This window comes from Strix aluco, chromosome 6 (genome assembly GCF_031877795.1).
Source record: "Strix aluco isolate bStrAlu1 chromosome 6, bStrAlu1.hap1, whole genome shotgun sequence".
In the NCBI taxonomy this organism is placed as follows: domain Eukaryota; kingdom Metazoa; phylum Chordata; class Aves; order Strigiformes; family Strigidae; genus Strix; species Strix aluco.
In genome coordinates, this window is record NC_133936.1 from 12,769,392 (window position 1) to 12,790,866 (window position 21,475).

The 21,475-nt window shown below is 43.1% G+C and overlaps 1 protein-coding gene and 1 long non-coding RNA gene across 5 annotated transcripts in view; one reads left to right on the forward strand and one right to left on the reverse strand.

Moving 5' to 3' along the window:
* The window catches only part of LOC141925127 (uncharacterized), a 30,120-nt gene extending 22,302 nt beyond the window's left edge, over positions 1-7,818 (reverse strand). For all 4 annotated transcript variants that reach the window (XR_012623766.1, XR_012623765.1, XR_012623767.1 and 1 more), the window contains exons 1-2: positions 7,556-7,818; positions 111-179 (exon numbers count right to left, since the gene is read on the reverse strand). This is a non-coding gene — a long non-coding RNA (uncharacterized LOC141925127). The remainder of the gene's footprint in view (positions 1-110; positions 180-7,555) is intronic.
* A 770-nt stretch (positions 7,819-8,588) lies between these two features.
* The window catches only part of ADCY5 (adenylate cyclase 5), a 224,000-nt gene continuing 211,113 nt past the window's right edge, over positions 8,589-21,475 (forward strand). Inside the window, exon 1 of the mRNA XM_074828723.1 lies at positions 8,589-9,998. Within this exon, the coding sequence (XP_074684824.1) occupies positions 8,988-9,998 (1,011 nt within the window). The 5' untranslated portion in view covers positions 8,589-8,987. The remainder of the gene's footprint in view (positions 9,999-21,475) is intronic.

The window sequence follows — 21,475 nt, forward strand, 5'->3', positions numbered from 1 at the left end:
CTTTTGAGCTCAAACAAAAGAATGAAGCAACTTGATACTGTTACCAATGCTCTGCTTTTCACTTTTGAGACTATTCATAACATTAACTGACTGTTAACATCCAAACTTACAACTTCCTGAAGGATCCTCAATAGAATGCAAACTCTTTGTTCTCCTGTACTCTAGATGGTGATGGTTTTCTACAAAAACAAAATTATTTGAGTATTATGAATATACTGGAATGCTTAACTAATGCAACAGAATACTTCAGAGTTCATTTACTAAATATAATATGTCTGCTACCACGGCAACGTTCTTAGTATTTTTAACACTTCCTGAGAGAGATTTAAATACTGTGTCTAGATGCCATTAATTCTCATAAATAACAAGTTATAATCCTCTAATAGGAACTGAGGAGTAGTTGCAGAGTGAGTGCTGTTATTCTAGGCATATGCTTGTCATAAGATTGCACAACTACAGTGATTTTCTTGTTTGATTGCAGACGGGATGAAATAATGTTGTCATGCCCAGCATGAGCACATGTCCTACGCATGATAGCTGTGATAGCACTACTGTGCAATTAAAAACTTGTATTTGAAATGTTATGCTGTGAAGAGTGGTGCTGAGCTCCATTTGTGCCTTAGAATAACTTTCTGGTTATTTGTGTTTCCTCCTTGCATTTTGAAAACAGTATGTGTGGAAACAATTTTAGTTACCTAGGGCAACATTAAAAAGTCTGAAAAGCATAAGGATTCTGTGTTTGTAAGCAAATTAATTTCACAATAGTATTTAAGTCTCATCTTAAGGCATTGGCAGTTCTTGACAAAAGACTTGGAGAAGAATCTGCTAGTGTGCTGAGTATAAAATACAAAGGTGTGAATATCTGTGCAATTCAGTTTCATTTGGTATGGACTGAGCATTTCTACAGTTGGGATTGATTTGATTCAAGCCACGTGACTGCCTGGAACTTCAATTCAGTATCCAGTAGCTTTTAAATTCTGCTTCTCATCTCCTAAACAAATACTCTTCCACACTTGTCAGAAGGCTTCTAAGATTATAGTGAGAGAATTAATAAAGATTCTGTAATGGTTTCTGAAGGCTACCTTGAAGCAGTTGGAATTAAAAATGTGGATGGAAAACTTGAAACTCTTTTAATACTGTTGGTCGCTGATTTCGAGAATAATACTTTCCTTTACAGATGTGAAAGATCTTAAAGCCCTTTTTACGTCTTCACAAATTAGCTGAGCATTAGTATTGTCAGAGATGTGCTTTTCTTTGATGTGCTGATATTTATAATGTGCTAATATTAGGGGAAGAGATGTTACTGTCATACCTTAATTTTTCTAGTGTTTTAAGTAGATGCGTATTATTTCAATCTTCCACTGTAAAAGCATAATTCACAATATTTAGAAACACTTCCATATCTAGTTATCCTTGCACAAACTCTTGTGTCACAACAAACTGCCTCTCTAGATTTAATTAATTCCATATAGTTTGTACGTAGACATTTTACATTGCCTGGTACTACAGGGGGATGTTATTGGGAAATTCATTAGTGGAAGTTTTTGCAGAGGCTTATTCAGTTGAATTGTGAACACTGAATTGCATTTTGTTCTGTCTTTTTGACTCCTACTTCAGACAGTCTGCACAATCCTTCTGCAAACCATCTGTTATCACTTACAAGTGTACATTAAAAACTTTAATACTGACATTTTCTAGTTTGAACACTTGAACTTGCAGAGTCATCTTTGCTGTGTAATCTACATTCAGCTTCTTAGGCACTACAATGAGGTAGTCTTACTCTAAGAACAGTGAGTGATAATCTGAGGAATATATATAGGCATTTCAGGTATCTTTAAAATTAGTTTTAAGTTGATGTCAATTTAAAGGTCAGCCCTTTGTTTCTTCTGCATCTAGCCTGCCTATGAAAAATTCAGTTGTGGAGAGGATGTAGGAAGTGGAAGGCCCTCCATTCAGCCCAACACTAGGTTCCTTTTATGAAATCAGTTTGCCTTTTAGTTAAAGGTTTCTTCAGATAAAATACCACCTCTTCACTTACTGGATAAGAAAAAGATACTGAGTGCTGATCTTCTCTACTAAATGACAGTCAATAAAAAGATGACATGGAAGAAGAGGAGAGGTAATGGAGGATACAGAGCCACCACTCTGCTTTCCAGAGCATATTTGGGAGTTGACAAAACATGAAACTTCCTTTTTTCCCTTGGTATCCAGTAGTTGATTGGGGTGGGGGGTAGTGTTTGGTTTGGGCTTTTTTGGTTTTGGTGTGTTTTTTTAAAGGCAGAATAACAGCACTTAATGGAAATACTGCAGTGTTTTGTCTGGTGTGCTGATGACATGAAGTCCCTTTCGTTCTCTACCAGGTGTTTATTACATTATTATGGGGAGCTGGATGCACTGGCTTAGGTGCTCTGTTTAAGTCCTCTGTTCCTCTGAATAAACTACTTCTGGGAAAGTTGCTGGTTTGAGTATTAAATGTGTTTCCTTACTCAGCTTTTTGGTGCAATTTAAATTAAGTAAACAAAGCACTTTAGCTGTTCTGAAGTTAGCAGACTGGAACGGGGAAAAAGCTTTCTTGCATGAGCAAGAAAATGGATGTGAAATTGGAAGTAAGACATTGTGGGTTAGTTTACTTCTGGAGAGACTGGAAAGTAGCAGTTGATATTGTCAAAGCCCTACCAGAAGTGAACTGTGCAATCTGAAAGTTTTGAATTATTCTTCAAAAAGTACTGTCAAATCAAAGGATATTTGGAAGCCTGCTCTAGGCATACAGGTGTGTACAAACATGGGGCAGATGTAAGCATTCATGGGCCAGTGTGCTCCAAGTTCTTGGTGATACATGACTGCAGATCAGGCCATAGCTTGCCAGATTTTGAAGAAATAAATTGCTGGTGGAAGGATGTGAAACTACTATATACCACTGGTGTTAAAAAGCATATGATGTAATTTATGTTTTAAACTGATACTTGTTCACGTAATAAACTACCATTGGAGTCCTGTTATATGATTTCTTAAGAATAAATGTACTGTACAATGTATTATCTGCCCATTGAAGTTTTGTAATTCAGAATAACTTTTCAATAAAAAAAATGTCTGTTTTTGTATATTTTTATTCAAGCCTGCCTTTCTCATGCAAACAGCGTAGGCAATATTGCTGACTGGGACTACAGTCACTAAAAGCACTAGCCAGATTTGAAAGAAAGTGTAAATTTCAGAGATTCTGCAACTTGTGTCAGTGCTTGGTTTCAGACCATCTATAGCATGTGCTAATCTCATGTCAGGGTAAATAAGGAGGGGGGTAGACACAGAAAATAAGGTGAAAACATTGGAGACTAGGTTTTGCTAGTCTTGTGGACAGAATAACACTTTTCCATACACCCTTTTGTGGTTCCTCACATAATTAGGATGCTATCAGTCCAGTTTTTTCAGTGTAAATTTGATGAGCAAAACCACGTGACTCTGGGCCCTGTTTTCAGGTGTACTGAAGCTAGGCTTCCTGGTAGTAGAAGTTGATGAGTTGCTGGTCTGCTTAGTGCTACAATGACAAGGCTTATCATATACTTCCATTTTAGACTTGTGTGACCTTAATTGTTGGTGCCCCTTAACTATTTGTGCTTGTACTGCAAATAAGTATAGTAATTTTGTAAGTGGAATTTAAAACTGAACCTCGCTACAGCTTGTGTAAAAGTATTTGATAATCTAGTTTAAAACTATTGCTTATGTGCCAAAAGCATAATTGTTCTGCTTTGAGCTTCATACAGGCTACAGGAGTTCACTCAGAACAATTATTTCAGTTGGGCTAACATTGCTTTGATATTATCCATAGGTGAGCTAGCAAGGCTGAATACTGAGTAAGTACATACAGGCTGCAGTTAACAAATGAGCTGCTGTGTCCACAGTCTTTGTAAAGAATGGGAATCCTTGGCTACTTTTTTCTTAATGTCAGGATTATGTGAAATAGCTGTGAATGACCACATGAGTTATTTGCATTACGGTGAATTTCATAATGCAGTCCTGTATTACATATGTACATATGCATGTGTTGCAGATCTGTGTCCCAGCTCTAGCTTGTCCTAAACAGCATAGGAATGCAGATACTTTTAGTTCTGCATTTGGGGTGAAATGTGGCTGCTGCAGTGAAAAAGCTGATAAACCTGGTTCAGTAAGCACCTTGTCTTGCTAGGTTTCTATGTACCCCTGAAAAACCTAGAAGTCAGTGATGGATCAGGTTGTTTTGGGTTGGACTTTATTTTTTAAATGGTTGTGGTTTTGTGTTTTCATAGTTTTCTACTCACTTTTGGTTCTATTCCTTGTGAATCATCAGATTACTGGGGGGAGGGGGGAAGCAAGAGAATATATAATGGTAGCTTGTTTAGTTTCAGTATTTCATACCTCCAAGTTGAATTAATCTTTTTATTAGCTCTGGGTTTCAGAGGGCTGCTTTGGACTATGCAAAGATAGCGAGAGGACCAAGAATCTGTTTTATAAAAGCTTCGGTAATTTAGGGAACGTAGATACTTGAGAGTTCTGGACTTAATACTTGTGTGAATCTTGTGCATGAAGGCCATGAAAAATGAAAGGTGTGACGTGTGTTCTGAGGTCACTATCTAGATGTCATTCCTTGTTTTAAGTAAATAATGCAAAGAAAGAATGCTAATGTTTGTCTACTGCACCTGTTGTAATAATAATAAACTAAAAAATGTTTTGATACAGATTTATGAGGCTACAGCTGAAATTAGAACTTGCATGGACTGTTTGTGTGTTGAAGAACTTTAGATCTGTGCTTCACTTAGCGCTCTGACTATACATGTTGTTTCTCTCATGGCTTCCTGAAGGATATTGTGGAGTTGGTATCATTCTAGTAACTTTGTGCTAGCATTCTCTAAATCTTCCATGTGTCTACTTTCATTTAGGTATTATTTTAACCAGATAAATACTTTTTGAAAAAGAGAGAAGGCCAAAGAGGCAGGGTTCAATTTTAATCCAGAATTTTATTAAATTACGATTGAAGGTACCTAACAGAATGTTGTGCCCCCCCCCCTCCCCCAATCTTTTATGATTGGGTGAATAGTATTTGGGAAGGCTAAGCTAGAGTGGAAGGTGGAACACTGGCCTTTCTGGATAAGGAATAGTAAATTTTTACATTTTACAGATTAGAATACAAAGAATACTTGTATTGAGTAAGGTCATAGTTTGTAAATAGTCATGTTGGGACTGAGATATAGAAGCTCCTCACTTTTATGGTTATTCTTCAGATATTGACTAAGTTATGAAAGGGTAACTGCTATCTATGTATAATTTATTAACAGAGAATAATTGCCTGAATGTTCTTATAATAAATGCTAGACATTTTTAAATGACTTTACAGCCACCCAGGATATGCAGTTATTTTGCTTTCTTGCATAACTCTTTTGGGTGAGACAAACATAGTTCCTTATCTGCCATTTATAATCAGGTTCCTGAATTAGAAACAGGAGCCAGGGCTTGGAGAAACTTAGAATGAAAGCTATAGGTAAACTGTCCATGTTGCAATCTGTATCCTTAATATTACAATATCCTACTAGTTACCTTTCTTCCGAGATAGGAGATCCAGTAATATGATCACCTAAAAGCAAGCATTAATTTTAAGACTTTTAGTATCCCTGTGGAATCTTACATCATCTTTGTCATAGCCCTGTATATCCTCATTGCATGAAGCGCCCAATTATTTGGCACTACTCTTTTGCTTCTAATACAGCATCCTTATTGTTTTCACAAGTTACAGATTTATTGCAGAGTCTCTTCTAACTGTTCCTTTACCTTTCTTTAAGCTTGCCACCTCATATTTACCTATCTGTTCTTAAAGTTACAAACTCTTGGTCAGAGACTTGTTTTCCCCTCCAGCAAGGACGATGTGTTTTTTTCCCCTCTGGCTAAGGAATTTTTTAAGAAAAACAACTTTGATGACTTCAACTTATTGTAACATTAGAAAAAAACGAAACTATTCATATGTCAAACAAAATGACATAGTGAAAAGAAACATGAATGCTACTCTAGAATTGAAACTACCGGATTCTGGTACGTGTATATGTAAACTTTCTGGAGAATGGGCTATAGCTTACTGTACATTGGAATCCTGCCTTGGATTCAGGCTTCCAGAGGCTATCATCATGCAAAAGCTAAATAAGGCCTGACTTACTCCCGGTAGTGAAACATAAGAGCCATAAAATTATTTGTCCCATTACCTGAGCAATGCTTTGTTGATATCCAGAACTAAATGTAGTAAGATGTCGATGTTGGATCTGGAATGTGCCTGGTTCTTACACATACCTACTTAGTAATTTTCTGTCAAGCAGAATTAATTTTAAACATTAAGTTGTTGTGGGTCATCTTTCTCCCTTTACTTGGTTTTACAGTTGCACATTTTTGTGAAAAAGTGAGATCTTTCTGCTGGCTTTGAGAGGACTTCAAAATGGGACTTTCTGTGCAAAACAAAAAGACCTGTCCCAATTTACAACTCACTGAAGAATCATTTCACTGTCTTTATCCCTAGAGTTCAGGCACTGTGCATCCAGAGTAGCCAACCACAGAATTCTTGAGTTTTGTTCTACTCTAGTGTATGGGTAGTGACAGCATTGTATATCCCAAGAAAAGATAAATTCCAGCTGAAAGACAGTACTATTTATATATAAAAATGTCTCCACGTGGAAAGGGAACTGTGCAATCTTGATCAACTGCAATATGTAGCATCTGGCAGGAAAATGCCACGTAAGTGAGCACCACTGTAATAGTTTCATGCATTTTTTTAGTGAAAATTGTTAAGTGTATTCCTGGTAAGTAAAAGATGCTCTGTGGCAACAGCTGCTGAAAATTCAGCATATGATTTTACAAACCTTCACTGAAATGCAGAAGAGCCTAAATTGATGTAGTTCATGGAGTTACTTGGAAGTGTAAAGGACAGGCTTGTGTTTCGAAGGTTATCTGTTTTTTCCAACTGTATCCACCAATGGTACCTCTCTACAAACCTTGCCTTATCTCTGTCCCTTGATAACCACAGCTTCAGCACCACTACTACTAAGGGCTACTTCTGAGCAGGGATTTTCAATGTTTGGACAAACATGTAGACAATTATCAACTTCAGCTACTTAAGTTATCTGATTTGACTTTTTAATAAAACATGATACAGAACATCAAGCAATAATATTGTTCTTAGTACATAGGACGCTTACCTTCAAAACACTAAGTCATGAATTGGTTAACTCACATCTGCAGAAAGACTGGATCATTTGAAAGACCATTGTAGAGTCTGGTGTTTGAAACTTACTGGGAACTGTTGTGGTACCCTCCCTGTGCCCCCTGCCAGTCTGGCTAACCAGGTCAGGGGATATAGGCTCTAGTAAGACTGTGGCACATCCCAGATGAAGACGTGGGCTGTAGTTAATGTAGTGGGAAAAAAAACAAAAACCAAAAAACCCCAACAAACTAAAAGCCTGTGTTCGTATTTTAGTCTTAATTGCTGTGTTAGTAGTAGGTCTAGCAATAAGTACCGAGGTTGGGAGAGGTTTCTTTGGGGCTTTACCTTCCTCTGTTCACCAGTGTTTTGGCCACAGGTGCTTACTGTTGACGTTTCCGTCCTCTTGAGCAGGAGGCAGTTTCCCTTTCCCCCCTTCCTCGGGGGGGAGCTACCCCCCAGGAGCCCGCAGCTTGAAGATGAGGCAGAACACGGAGACAAGGCCGTTTGCCTCCCGTTACGGCGGGGACCAGCGGTAGGGGCGATCCCTGGGGAAGCGCCTCAGCGAGGCCGCCGAGGCGGCGCCTGAGGCAGCGCGCGCTCGGGAGGCGCCAACGGCCGGCGCCGAGCGCCGAAGGAGTTAACGGCCACTCCGTCGCGGCCCGCCCCCTCGGCCGCGCGCATTGGCGGGGCGGCGACCAATGGCGGCGGGCGGCGGCGGGGGGCGCGCCAATGGGGGCCGGCGGGGGGCGGTGGCGGGGGCCGGCGCGGCCGGCGCCCGGTTGAATGGGGAGTACAAAGAGGCGCGGGGCCGGGGCGGGCCGCCGCCGCCGTCCCTGACAGAGGCGCGCGCGGGGCCGCTGCCGCCCGTAGACCCGCGCCGCCGCTGCTCCGCTCCTCTGATAGCGCGGGGGAGGGAGCGCCGAGCCCACGCCTTTTTCCTTTTTTTTTTTTTTCTTCTTTTTTTTTTTTCTCTTCTCTTTTCCCCTTCAGATTCGCTCGTTGCTCCCTTTCCCCGGTGCCCGTGGGAGAGGCGCTCCCGCCGCCCGAAGGCACCGCGGCGTAGCGGCAGCGGCGGGCGCCGTGTGCATGAGCAGTGCGGCTGCCGCCGGCCCTGTCTTGCCGCCGGGGCTCTGCCGCCGCTGGGAGGCGAGGCGAGGCAGGGGCGCTGCCGCCACCGCAGCCCGGCCCACCCCGGGCAGCCCCGCCGCGCCCAGGGTCCCCCCGGCAGGGGATGCTCCCGCCGCCGGCTGCCGCGGCCCTACGAGCCTGAGCCTCTGTGCCCTCCCCGCCGACCAGCCCGCGGCAAAGCCGCCCGCCTCCCCGCGGGGCGGCCGGTGCCGCCGCCCGCCCGCCCTGCGCCCGGCCCCGAGCGGCGGGTGCCGGGCCGGCGCGGCGCGCTGCGATGCGGCTCCCCCGCGGCGCCCGGAGCCCCTGCGGCTCGGCTGAGGGTGAGCTGCCGTGAGGCGGGGGCGCCCCGGCCCCGGCGGTGCCGAGCTCGCTCGGGGGTGTCGAAGCACCGGGGCCGGCGATGGCGCCCGCCACCGCCGCGCTGCCCTGAGGGTCCCGCCGGGGAGACCCCGGCGCTGGGGTACGCCCGGCTGCTCTCGAGACTTTGAGGGCGTTTGCGGGTTTTGCCTTTTTTTCCCCCCACCTCTTTTTTTTCCTCTCCCCTGCTGACTTTTGGGGTTTTCTCCCAGCTGCTCATCCCCTGTGGCGGGGGAGCCCCTTGCACCTGCTTGGCGGTTGTCCCCTCGCCCGCTGCCCCTTCCCTTAGGGCATGTCCCGGTCCAACAGCGTAAGCCCCCCGGGCTTCGGCGGCCCCGCGCCCTGGGCAGGCACCGAGCAGCACCGCTCGGCCTGGGGCGAAGCGGAGGCTCGGGCCAATGGCTACTCCTACCCACCGCCTCCCAACAGGTCTTCGGGCAAGAAGGCCTCCCGCATGTCGAGCAGGTGGAGGAGCGAGGAAGACTACGAGCCCCAGGCGAGCCGGAGCCGTGGGGAGAGCGGCTGCAGGATGATGAGCTTTAGGTCCAAATCCGCCTGGCAGGAGCACGGTGACGACAGCCGACGTCACCGGTCCCGCCACCCGCCCGGGGGTGATTCCCCCACTGCCCCCAACAATGCCAGCCCCCGGCAGCTGGGGGAGCAGGGGGAGGTACGGCCCCGGTCTGTGGAGCTGGGGCTGGAAGAGAGACGCATCAAGGCCAAGATTGAGGAGCTGGAGGAGGAGGACGGGGACGAGGGGGACTCCGAGGTGGCCTTCTCCATGGGCAGCTGTTGCAGCAGCCTGCTGCAAATCTTCAGGTCCAAGAAGTTCCAGTCGGAGAAACTGGAGCGCCTCTATCAGCGCTACTTCTTCCGGCTCAACCAGAGCAGCCTCACCATGCTCATGGCCGTGCTGGTGCTGGTCTGCATGGTCATGCTGATCTTCCATGCCGCGCACGGCCACTATGAGGTATCCTACGTCGTGGTGCTCTCTCTGGCCATCCTGCTGATGGTGGTGCTGTGCATGGTGTGCAACCGCAACGACTTCCACCAGGACCACATGTGGTTGGCGTGCTACTCTGTCATCCTGGTGATCCTGGCAGTGCAAGTGGTAGGGGTTCTGCTGGTCTGGCCCAGGAGTGCCTCGGAGGGCATCTGGTGGACCGTCTTCTTTATCTACAGCATCTACACGCTGCTGCCGGTGCGGATGAGGGCCGCGGTCATCAGCGGGGTGGTGCTCTCCGCCATCCACCTGGCCGTCTCCCTCAAGATCAACGCGGAGGATAAGTTCCTCCTGAAGCAGGTAGGCGAGCCCTGAGCGGTTCGGGTGTGCGCTCGGCAGCCCCCACCTGCCCGCCGCATTGAAGGGTGAGGAAAGTGGGATTGTCTGACTTCCACAGGCCTGCCCGATGCTGGAAGGCTGATGGGGCTTTCTGTTGAACCCCTCGGTTACCTGCCGCAAGATGGGATGTTGTACAACGTGGTGGCTAGCCTGTAATCTTGCTTCTTTTATAGCTGGGATGTTTTGTCATTGCTGCTCTTCATTAAGGCTCTAAATGTTTACTAAATGTGCCTTACTGGTTTCCCTTGACCGCCTGCTCCAGTGCTGTTAGCCAGCCCTGCTAATGCCCTTCAGTTGTGTTTAATGTAAACAGCTCTGTGCTAAGCACACCTGTGGAATGGTATCCGCGTGTGCTGCCGTGTTACTGAGAAATATGTGGAAAGTCTTGACATTTTTATCAGCTAGAGGTTATCCTCGTGTGTCACTCTCGAGTCTGGGTTCAGTGTCAGCGCAGTGCTTGCTGAGGTGTCGGAGAGCATGCTCCGTGGGAATGTGGAGTAAGCTTTTGGTGTAGCAGGAAGGTGTTTTGCTCTGAGATGTGCTGGAAATATCTATGGTGAAGAAGCCCAGGGATCATATACAGCCAGAAAAAGAAGTTTTAAAAAAAAGTATAAGTGCAGATTATTATTTAGCTTGTGATATCATGTTTAACTGGAGCAGTTCGGTTCACGGGAACAATAAGTCCATTATTGAATGCTTTACAGTGCAATTTTTAATTACCATATCTGTATAAACAACTGCAATACAAGGCGCCACTCTACTTTTCAAAGGAAGCAAGCAGCCTTGGGGCTCATGTGCTTTAAGCTTACCAGACACCTTGGCAATCGGGGAGCCATTGACTTAAAACATTGTGACTATGTGGTAATCCTCATCCTTCTGATGAACAGGACTCTGAACAAGGATGAGCCAGTCACAGAGTCAGCCCTGATGCTTGTATGTGACTGGGGATTGTTTACTAAAATCAGGTGTTTGGTAGCTTTACAGTCCTGTCACATAATACAAAATCAAGCCTTGCGCTTGTAGTACCTGCCTTGAGTCTCTCTTCACAGTTGTTTTGAGTTCCACCTATTGCAGTGTCAGGAAAAGTTGTAGGGCTTAGCTAAAACTTATGTAGGATGGGGCTGTCACTGCTCTGCTCTACAAAATAGCCCATGAAATTACTCTTCCCCCCCCCCCCCCCGTCAAGCCTACTCGGACAGTTTCTGGCTTTGTTCTTAGTTTCTTACAGATATTTTTATAAACTGTACATGGCATATTTTTCTTATGCTTGATATAAATGGCTTTTTGTGCATTTCCAGCACACTGGAGCAGGACAGTTGCTGTGAGCAGGACAGTTGCTGTTTTTCTGCTTGACTTGGAAAAGTTTGCTAATGGCCTCAGCTCTTCCTCACTGGGGCTCTGGTCCTGCAAAGCCTTGTGTGTGCTCTTAACTCTATAAACCAAGACTTGTCCTATTGAATTCAGTGTATTTGGAGACTGTATTCTTGCCTGTGAAGGTAAAGCTCATCATCATTATGGCCAGAAGACTTAGCAGTCTGTTACAAGCAAAGTTGAGCTTGGAGGATACTAACAAGTGCATAAAATATCGTTATATTGGAAAGTGTTGGTAAATATTTTAATGGGAAAGAGGCTAAATCACAAAGGCCAAATGATTGGCTCCCTCAGAGAATTTTGGATAATTACAGCTCCCTCCCTTTCCAAATGCAGCAGGGTTATTTGTAAGAGGTTGGGCTTGTGTATAAATGTGCACTTGTCAAAGGTAAAAGCTTAAGCAGTAGGTGATGGTACAGTATGTACAGATGTGTGCATTATACAGTTGCTTTCCCTTTCACACTAGTGCTGGGTTTTCCTGCAGTTTGACAATAAATGTTTGGTTAATGAGAAATGTCTTAGGAGTACTCTTACTTTGTTTTCAAAAGAAGAGTGTCTCTCCATGTTGCCTGTTTATTTTTCCTACTAACACCAAATGCTGGTCTCTATCTTGCTGTGGTCTACGTTGGCGTAGCTCTGGCTGAATTCAGTGGGGTTGTACAAGGCCAAGAATCAGATTGGTTGCACGTTTGCGTATGAACATGAGCTGCTATCTCTGGCTGTCTGATAGAAAAATCTGTTTCTGCCGAGCACATTGCCTCACAGCTATTAACAGGCCTTCCTCACTGGGGCTGTATCTCGTTGCCATGGAAATCTGTTGTGTTCAGCTCTGCCCCACTGATGCACGCAAGCCCTATTTTCCCCCTTCAGACTAACAGGGGCAAAGATAGACGAAGACCAGATAAATCGAGAAGAGGGGGTTAAGTTGTTTTCAGTGACTTCACGCTGGCAGTCACATCAGCCTGGGTTTTGTGGAGCAGGAGTGGATGTGAATGCATTTGTGACTACGTGACCAGATGGTTCTTTATCCACAGCAGTCACAGAAGAAAGGCTGGTTAGGATGTGTATCCCCTTTCCTCTCTTTTTCATGGTATTTTATAACCATAATACTTAAGTTAGTTCTTCTTTGTGTGACCTTTTTTCTTTTAATCTTCTCCCAGTTGTTTCCAAGCCAGGAAAAAAAATCATACACTCTTGTTATGATCCACTAACATTCAAAGCTGGGTGACTCTTGTATAGACTCCTGAGCACTTTTATGAGGCTCAGGAGCCTGCTAAAAACTTTACTGCTTTTCTTTCTCAAGAGAGTGAAATTCTTGGTTGTAGGTCCCTTTTGGGAGAAAGGAAACTTGTTGGATTCCCTTGCTGAGGATGCATGCTTTCATTGTTTGAATTACCTTCTCCTAGCACTACTGGTCTGAGGCTATGTTAGTCAGGCTTGATGAAAGGGTTAAGGCAGTCCGCTCTTTCTGAATTGGTAAGGTGATAGGAGTAAAGGTAGTTATGATTGTTCAGTCTTAACTGAGCTGCTTTTCTAATAATTCTTTTGAGATCACTGGATTTTGAAAGTAGGCTCTGACTTCTCTTTGCTACCTGGAGAAGTGTGGGGTCTGTCTTTCAAAAGAGCGCCCTGAGCACCCCTAACTTTAAAAGCAGCAGGTATACTGGGTACCTCTGCGAGTCTTATCAGATAGAGGCAATGATCTTGACTTCTTAAACTGATGTTTGATTGGAACAAAAAAATGCTAATTAATACAAATTATTGCATTATATTCAGAAGTTATTCAGTGCTGGGGGAGGGGAGAAAAAGAAATCGTGTGTTTGAGAATTTACTCACATCCAACGACTGCTGCTGGAAGCAGAGCACGTTAAATGTATCACACTCCGCCAACTACAAATCTTGATTGCTTAAAGGGGTTTTTTTGTGTACCTATGATCAATTAATTCTAGAGGCACTGCTTTCAGATTAAGTGGGGAGGGGATGACTGTATTTGTCCTCAGGTTTGTGTCCTTGTGTTATTCTGGGACAGTTTGGGTTACAAATGTGTTTCAGTGCACACAAGTCTGTCTTCCTCTCTTTGTATATACAGTGTATCTCTTTTTAGGCCAGCCTTTTCCATGTATTGGTTGTGATGTGCTTTTGGGCTCTGAAAATCCATTCAGCTCCAGGATTCATATAAGAAGTACTTTACATGTGAATGAGACTATCTAAAACTTAACTGAGAAAGAAATATACTGTTTATCAATAAACTGTCTTGCGTTCACAAAAAGATGTTACTGAGATTTATTTTATGTTCCAGTAGAAACAAACTACCTAGCTTGTACATAAACTTGTACAGACGCATGGGAAGAACTTACAGTGTACGTGTTGCAGATGCTTAACTGAAGTCATGTGAGTAGACCAGCTGCCCTCAGTGCAGATAGTCTTGGGTAAGCACTGGCATTTTTGTAAGACTAGGGGCTAAGGGACAGGGAATTTCACAACAGAGTTTATTGGTCTCTGAATCAGACTTAAAAAGGGATGGGGATTGTGTGTGGGAGTGGGTGGGGGACCAGGGGTAAGGGATAAGAATGCCATACACAAACATCAAACAAACCAGTGGACTGAGGTTAGATTTATTCCTGTTTCCCCATCCAAACCTGTTTTATTGTAACTTTTTGAGGTTCCTTGTTCAAGGATACAGTTAAGCCTTTGTAGTTTATTAACTTGGTGTGAGTGGGTGACTGTTAAGGTACCTCTAAAACACAAGACTGGGAAAGATGAATACTTTTTTTTTTTTTTGTCTTGTCAGTAACCTCATTGAAAGAGAAACCAAAATGCTCTGATCTTTCATCCCCAAATACTACTGCAAACCTTCTACAAAGGATCTCTGATAGTGCAGTTCTGAACAGCTGCCCCAGCACATGGCTCTTGTTTATGGCACTCTGATTCAAGGCTCCTGACGTTGAACTCATTCTTACTCGGCCCCTTTCCATACGCCTCCATCATAATAACATTACATTAGTACTTCTCATTCTTCACTTCTGAGAACTGTGTATGTGTTGGCCTTTCTCCTTCTCAGTCCATGTCAGTAATACGTGATTGATCCGCAGCTGCATGGTGGCTCTCTCGAAACTGTAGCATTTCAGTTTAACCATTTCTAGGAAGACATTGGTATGAAAATATGTGCAGTCTCTTTTTCCTTTCCCTAAATAAACTGTCACTTCAGCAGGGCTAAAGCCAACTTCTTACTGTAATAGGATATCAACTTGATTCTTGTGGATATCTTCTAGCATCTCGTAAAGATGCTTTTTTAAATGCAGTTTTAATGGCATTCAACAAGAAGCTAGTCACATAGCAGAAGAACTAGTACTGTGTGTTCCATCTCACCCTCAGTATGCTTAAGATATGTAGGTGATGACTGATTTCAAGACTAACAGATTCTCAGAAGTGTGTTACTGAAGTCACTGTATTGCACTTCCATTGTCTTAGAGTGGCCTTTATGCATAAAGGAGAGATGAGCTACCTGAAATGCAGACAGATCTGTGTGTCATTTTTCTTATGGCTGTTTGCTGCCTGTTTTACTTTAGTCCACCTGGAAAATAAATTTCACTAATGTTCGTTTAGGATGTGATTTGAAGGCACTTGGCCTCATGAGGCCAGATACCCTGTGCCTCAAACAGCACTTAATGTCCTGTTCTGCATAAACATTGATATCAGTAGAGCTTTCATACAGTAAGATGTGCTCCAGCACTGCTAACAACGGAAGAATCTGCCTGAGCAGCAGTTTGACTGAAGTTAGTAAAAATTCATAATTTGCAGGCTTTTGTTCAGGGAAAAAATGGCAACCCGAAATATTCAGTAACTGTTGCATTTGATAGTTACCTCCCTAGTGTAATTCTGTAACAGAGGTAATTAATTAAATCCCTGAGGTATTGTATATCAATTAGTCCTCAGAAGGAATATTGTCTGTATGTCTTGGGAATGCATGTGTTGCTTGAGGTTTACAAAGGCATACCTGTTTTTCTTATCTCCTAAATTGCCCTATGATCCTGCCACCTCCTAACCTCCCCACCTTGGTTTATCATCCTTCCCACCACCCTGCATTAGTTTGATATTTCACTGTAATGTTCACTGATATAAAAAACTGTTAATGTAACAGTGTTTGAGTGCTGTGTGTCTAATTTCTCTGCGTTCCTGGATTCTTAATAGGTTCCTTGTCTCAGTAAACTGACCCATTTGACTCATTTCTCTCAGCCTTGCGGTAGCAATTGCGGTCTTATAGCTGGCTTGGATCTTGGTGAATTGAACACGAAACCTGATGGGGATGATTTAGGTCCATTGCTTTGCCAAATTCACTAATTCTAGCAAAAGGCTTGTCCTTCTAGGCTTTTTTATTACACCCTTGAAAAGGCAGGGTGTGCTAGTTCTGTTTATTTCTGGAGAGGTGAAGGTATTTCCACAGAATGTTGGGATTCATCAAGATGCATGAGGCAGAAGGATAGCTTTTCATGTCCTAATCTTAGAAAGCAGTCACTGACTTGTACTTCAGTGTCCTGGGCTCGATGGCTTGCTTTGACACCACTGTGATCCCTATACTCACTCAGAAACCCATCCAAGGCAGGACATCTTATTTAAATGGTCTTTTGTGATTAACTGCATTCGGATAATTTATAAACCTGAATGGCAGTGGAAACAAAATGCTGATTATCCTAGTTCTAAAGGCTTGCTGGAACTGGTTGTGCCCTCTCAGAGCCCGAATTGGCTCCGTGCTTCCTAAATGTCCTTTTGCTCCGAGTTTGCTGTTGCTTGGACAGCACTGGGTCTGGGGTGGAAGAGGACTGGGACTCTGCCCTGCTGGAATGTGAACTTTGGGCACCAGACTGCTCTCCAAATGTATTCAATTTGTGTTTGATTAGCTAATCTTTCAGTCATGCAGCATAGATCCCTTGCAGTCTTTTAAGAAAATTGGAACAATTGCTAACTTTTTGGCCATTGCAGTAGTTGGAATAATTACAATCTTTTGGGAATAGCTGGTTTAGACTTTGTATTTTGGTACTGGATATTACTCTCATTTTCTAATCGAACTAAAAGAACTTTCCTTCTGTCCTGATAGAAGATACAATGAAAAATCTCCAGCAGTAGCTGAAACACAGAGGTAAATATTGAAATTATTTTGACAGCAGCTTCCATGTGTGTGGTAAAGTGGTCCACAAGTAGCTGGTAGTGGCTTCTGAGAACCCATGCTTTGAAAAGTTCCTCTCTTCCTCTTTTTTTTTTTTTTTCTTTCTGTGCAGGTGGGTGCGGTTCAGAGAGAATACCTGCCTTTGTTTGGGGAGGTAGAAGACAAGGCTCCAAGTTTTGCTAGCCTTGGGCAAGCTTTATCTTCCCATCTGCTTTATACTGTAGGATTTACATGGCACCTTGCAGAGGTAATCTGTACCCAGAAAATGTAGTGTGGAAGGAGCTGGAGTGCACCAGAATCTCCCCAGAGCCTCCCAGCTGCTATGTGATTTCATGATGTGCTACATGATTTCATGATGTGGTACATGGGTTTTTTTTCATGGCCCAGAGGGATAAGACAGTGACAAAGTGTGTGCAAGGAATGTGAAGATTCACAGCTTCTGGGAAGTGGGTGGGGTTCCTGTATAACTGCTGTGTGACTTTTTCATCTCCTGTGAGTCCTGTGTTTTGATGTGGTATATTCTCGATGTTAGTTCCTTCCCTCCTTCTGAAGTCTAGCCTAGTGATCTGAACTTGTGATATCTTGCATCCAAGGGATGCTCTTTCTTCTCTTTGTTTTGACATTGATGATACTTTAAAAAAAATATTTTTTTTTCTTTACCTGAGATGTATCCTGCTGCTGCCAGAAATTTAATTTGATTCATTATTATGCAGTCCTCAGGCTAGGTAAAAACCCAAGGGGAAATCTCATGTGAATGAAAAAACACAACCCCAAAGATATTGAAAAGGATAATCTAGTTATGAGGGGGTGTGAGAAACAGACAAGACTTTTGGTATTTGTCTCCTGAACTCCAAAATGTTCTCACCTTATCATAGGAAAGCTTGACGTTTCTAGCACTTAATAAGATCACACATAAAATGGCTGTCAGGCCAAGACAAGAGTAAAAATGCTTTTTAGCACCTGCAACTGGACCACTCCCAAGGAAATCTGTACTTGATGTTTTACGATGGTGATAAGTCTTGCCAGCTTTATTGCTGTCAGGTACAGGAATGGCATTGTTGGACAGATCTGCAGTAGAATTTAGCATGAGATGGTCGTGTTCTGACACTCAGAGAAATGGACTGAACACAATTTAAAGCTCTGCCTTCTTTCAACCTTGCATTTGAACACTTAGGATGCCCTTCTCTGATCAAAAGCCTGGTAATTAGGCTTGTGAACGGCTTCAGCCAGACACAGTCAGTTTTGCACCACAAAGATGGTGCGTTTACATGGTAAGTTTAAGAATTCATGGACAGCACTGGCATCACCAACAGCATTGCTTCTAGTGCCAGGCTGGCCTCACTGATGCTGAGTAGAATTTTCATTACAGCATTCAGTATAGAAAGTTTCATTGTATTGTCAGGGTTCTGCAAATAAAATATCTTGTCCTTTTTTCTTCATATTTGTAAGTCACTAATGCAATTGTGATGTATCCTTACTTTCTTCCCAGACATCAAGAACACAAATCATGTTTGTGTGTTTAAGATGTTAATCTGGACTGTCTCTAGTAGTAGCATCAAGCAAATCCAGTGCGCGCTGTATGGCCATCATTTGTGGCTTCTGCTGCTTCATAGCAGCAGAAATACCAGAAGAGAAGTATATTTCAAAACATCTTCAGTCCTGCCCCGATTTTGTTTTTAATTGCTCTAGCTAGGCTGCTTTTTCTGCAGTTTGAGTGATAAGTTTTCAGATGAAATATTAAACTTTCTTTTTTCATGAGAAGTTTTACACAACCATGCAACACCCATAAAAATTTTTACTGTGAATTGGGCCTTTGTGGTACTGCTGTGCTTGGCTACCATCCTCTCTTTTCCTGGGAAACTTTGCTTTTGGGAGGTTGAGTTGGATTAAAGCTGCTCTACAAATTTAACATACACATTCCACGAGTACCAGAATGCATCTTTGCAGACAGTAAACAAAGGACTGTGCTGTTGCAACAGAGGGGGAATATAAATGAAGAAAGGTTTGTGTTTTCTTTTTTCTTCTTCCCCCAGACATTAGAAATTTATCTCTCAAAGCAGCAGCTTACGCAAACTGTTTATTCCTTAAACGTGTTTGCAGCTTGTATAAGACGTTCTGTCTCACTTCATAGTCAAAAGAAAAGGCTATGACATTGCTTGCAAGAATCTGTCATAAAACATTGCTAATGCAGACAGTTCCCTGGCTGTATTTTCCCCTGCAGAAAAAGCCATGGCTCCTTCCCTTTATTCTCTGCTCTAGACTAACTGCTACAAGCACTGATCTCTGTGTCCCTCAGACTCTGAAAACTGAATTCTTAGAGCTAGCAATGTGGTAAGGGACTACTCAAACCAGCATTTCTAAAAACAGTAGTTTGCTGGTCAGCCCACAGATGACAGAGCTACTCAGACATGCTTGCTGAGTGATGAACTCTTTCCGTTTGCTGGGAGGTACCCAACAGCAGCTTTGTGTGTATTCTTGCTTAATATGTGGGTATTTATGCACAGAATTGCACAAACAGGTGGACCAAGGGATACGTTATTAATGATGTTGTTTCCAGCTGAATGGGATTTCTTTTTTTTTTGGGCAGGTTGTTACTAGTAATCTCATAGAGGAAAGGAAGAAATGCTCTGTGGTACTAGGAAAAGAGGATACGCTGCAGTGTGGTGGGAGACTGTGTAATTAAAATGTCAGTCTCACTCGTGCTAACAGCTAACTGCAATCTTTAAAACTGTTAAACATGAAGTAGGTTACTAGTGTGGGAACTGCTATTGTGTGGTGAACTCTCTGGATCTTAAGGCCAGGAAGGACTACTTGAGCTTTTTAAACACTACTCGCTGAACAGGTCTTCTCTTATACTTAGTCGTTTCTTCTGTTCAGATGGTATGGAGGAAAAATCTAAAAGTTTAAATGCTGAATTGCACAGTATTTGTCAGTTGAAAAATCAATCTGCAGTGATCTCTGAACTGAAGGTGAACTGAACCAGTACTTTTTCTCCTCTCCCCTCTTAGTAAGACAGGATTATACCACCCTTGTGATGCAACATATTGGGGGTATTTTCCTGCTCAAGGTGGCGGCATCTACTTAAAACATAACATAGATAGTCGTGTTAGTTTGGGAAAAGGCTCTGACATCTTGCCTAGATCTTGTACTGGGTAATTACATTCTTGCCTTCTTAATTGATGTTGAATATGGTACTTTTTCTTTGTTCCATTTCTAATCTGGACTCTTTAGCAGTGCACCACCAAATAGCTGCTGTGCATATGTGGGTCTTACTATCATATCTGAGAAATTTGCAAGGCTGTTGACAAACCAGAAAAATGAGGGAATAGAGCTGAGGCTTGTTCTTCTTAGTCATGTTGGCATGCTGGAGCAAGTGTCACCCCTCTGGTATGACAGACGCACTGATAACATTTGAAAGCTACAAAACCAGAGATGATATCACTGAAGGATACTTCCAAAGGTCAGGTACACCATCCCACTGCACCAAGACCAAGTCAGCCTAAACCATTTGTGGTAGGTACTAATCACAGATCCATTTGAAAAAACCTCTCCTTTGTATATGAGCTCTTTGGGGTCACAAAGGTGTGTTCCTTGTTTGTTTACTTGGTTTTTTATAAGCAAACAAGCAAGCACAGCTCAAGATAGGAGTAGATAGTAAAGAAGAGATGTCTATGACTAGAGCTCTCTAGCTGCTCTCAGCTGAAACTGGCTGTTAGTTTCCTTGTTTCACCTAGCTTGAGTTCCCACCCCACCCAAAGCCTTCAGTTCTCTTTGTCACAAATGGTACATTTGTATGACATCTGACACAGCTGGGTCTCATTCCTGGATGAGGCATTCTTGAAAGCACTGCTGTACAAGCTATAAGCTTGAACGTTAAGTGTTCTTTCACAGGTGACTTCCCTTTCAGTGCCTAGTCCTTCTCAGCTGTTAGGATAGGTGTACTTAGTTAACTTGTCACCACTCCAGGGCTGCTCCGCAGGCTCTTAAAAGTGTATGCTTTTTTTCAGCTGTGGTAAAAATGACTGTGAACAAATACTTAAGGAAGTATTTCCTGAAAATATTTTCATCTCTCATTAGAGAAAGTTAGGAGACTGCATTTATTGTTTTGTTTTCCTTCTTCCTTAATGTAGATAATGAGTATCTGGCTGTAGTCATGACACTAAAAGTTTGTCCAAGTAATGATGTCTAGGAAAGGTAATCCCAGGTGGATTAGTGAAACCACAATACAGAGCCCACTATATAGAGACTGTAGTCCGCTGCTGAAATCACCTTACTCTTCTATTTTAGATGCAAATGGACCTAGTTAATTTAATTCACTTCCAGAGGGAATGCAAACTAAATAAAGTCATGCTTGTTAAGAGAAGTGTTCACACAGGTTTAAATAATTTTCTTCAATTTATTTTGATGAACTTTTCTGAACAGACCAATCTTTACCATAATATCTCCAGGGTGAGACTGTAGCTTGTGTAAGTCAGGAGTATTTTATATTATTAACTTACTGCATTGCCCATATATGCCATTTTCTATTAGAAGAGACAGTGTCACCCTCTGTGCTACATGCTTTGGGTCTGGGCAGAGTGGGAGAAAGCATTGATGTCCTTTCAGTAAAGAGAAGAAAAACCTAAAATGTTCCTTCTGCACAAACAGTAGCCTTGGGTAGGGCTGCAATTTACTGGACCAAGTTAAACAACTTTTGAATCTTAAGGGACAGGATAATTTCTTCTGCCTCTGCTATTCCCTGTTCCAGCCAGATCTAACAGGAATCTAACCTCTGTTCAAACCATACCCTAAATCCTTGTTGCCTTGTCTAGTTTTTATTTAGCACCACAAGAAATGAGTCGGAACCTAAATGCGTTCTGCCTATCACCAAAAATACCTTTTTCCCTCTGGCTGCTTGCAAAGT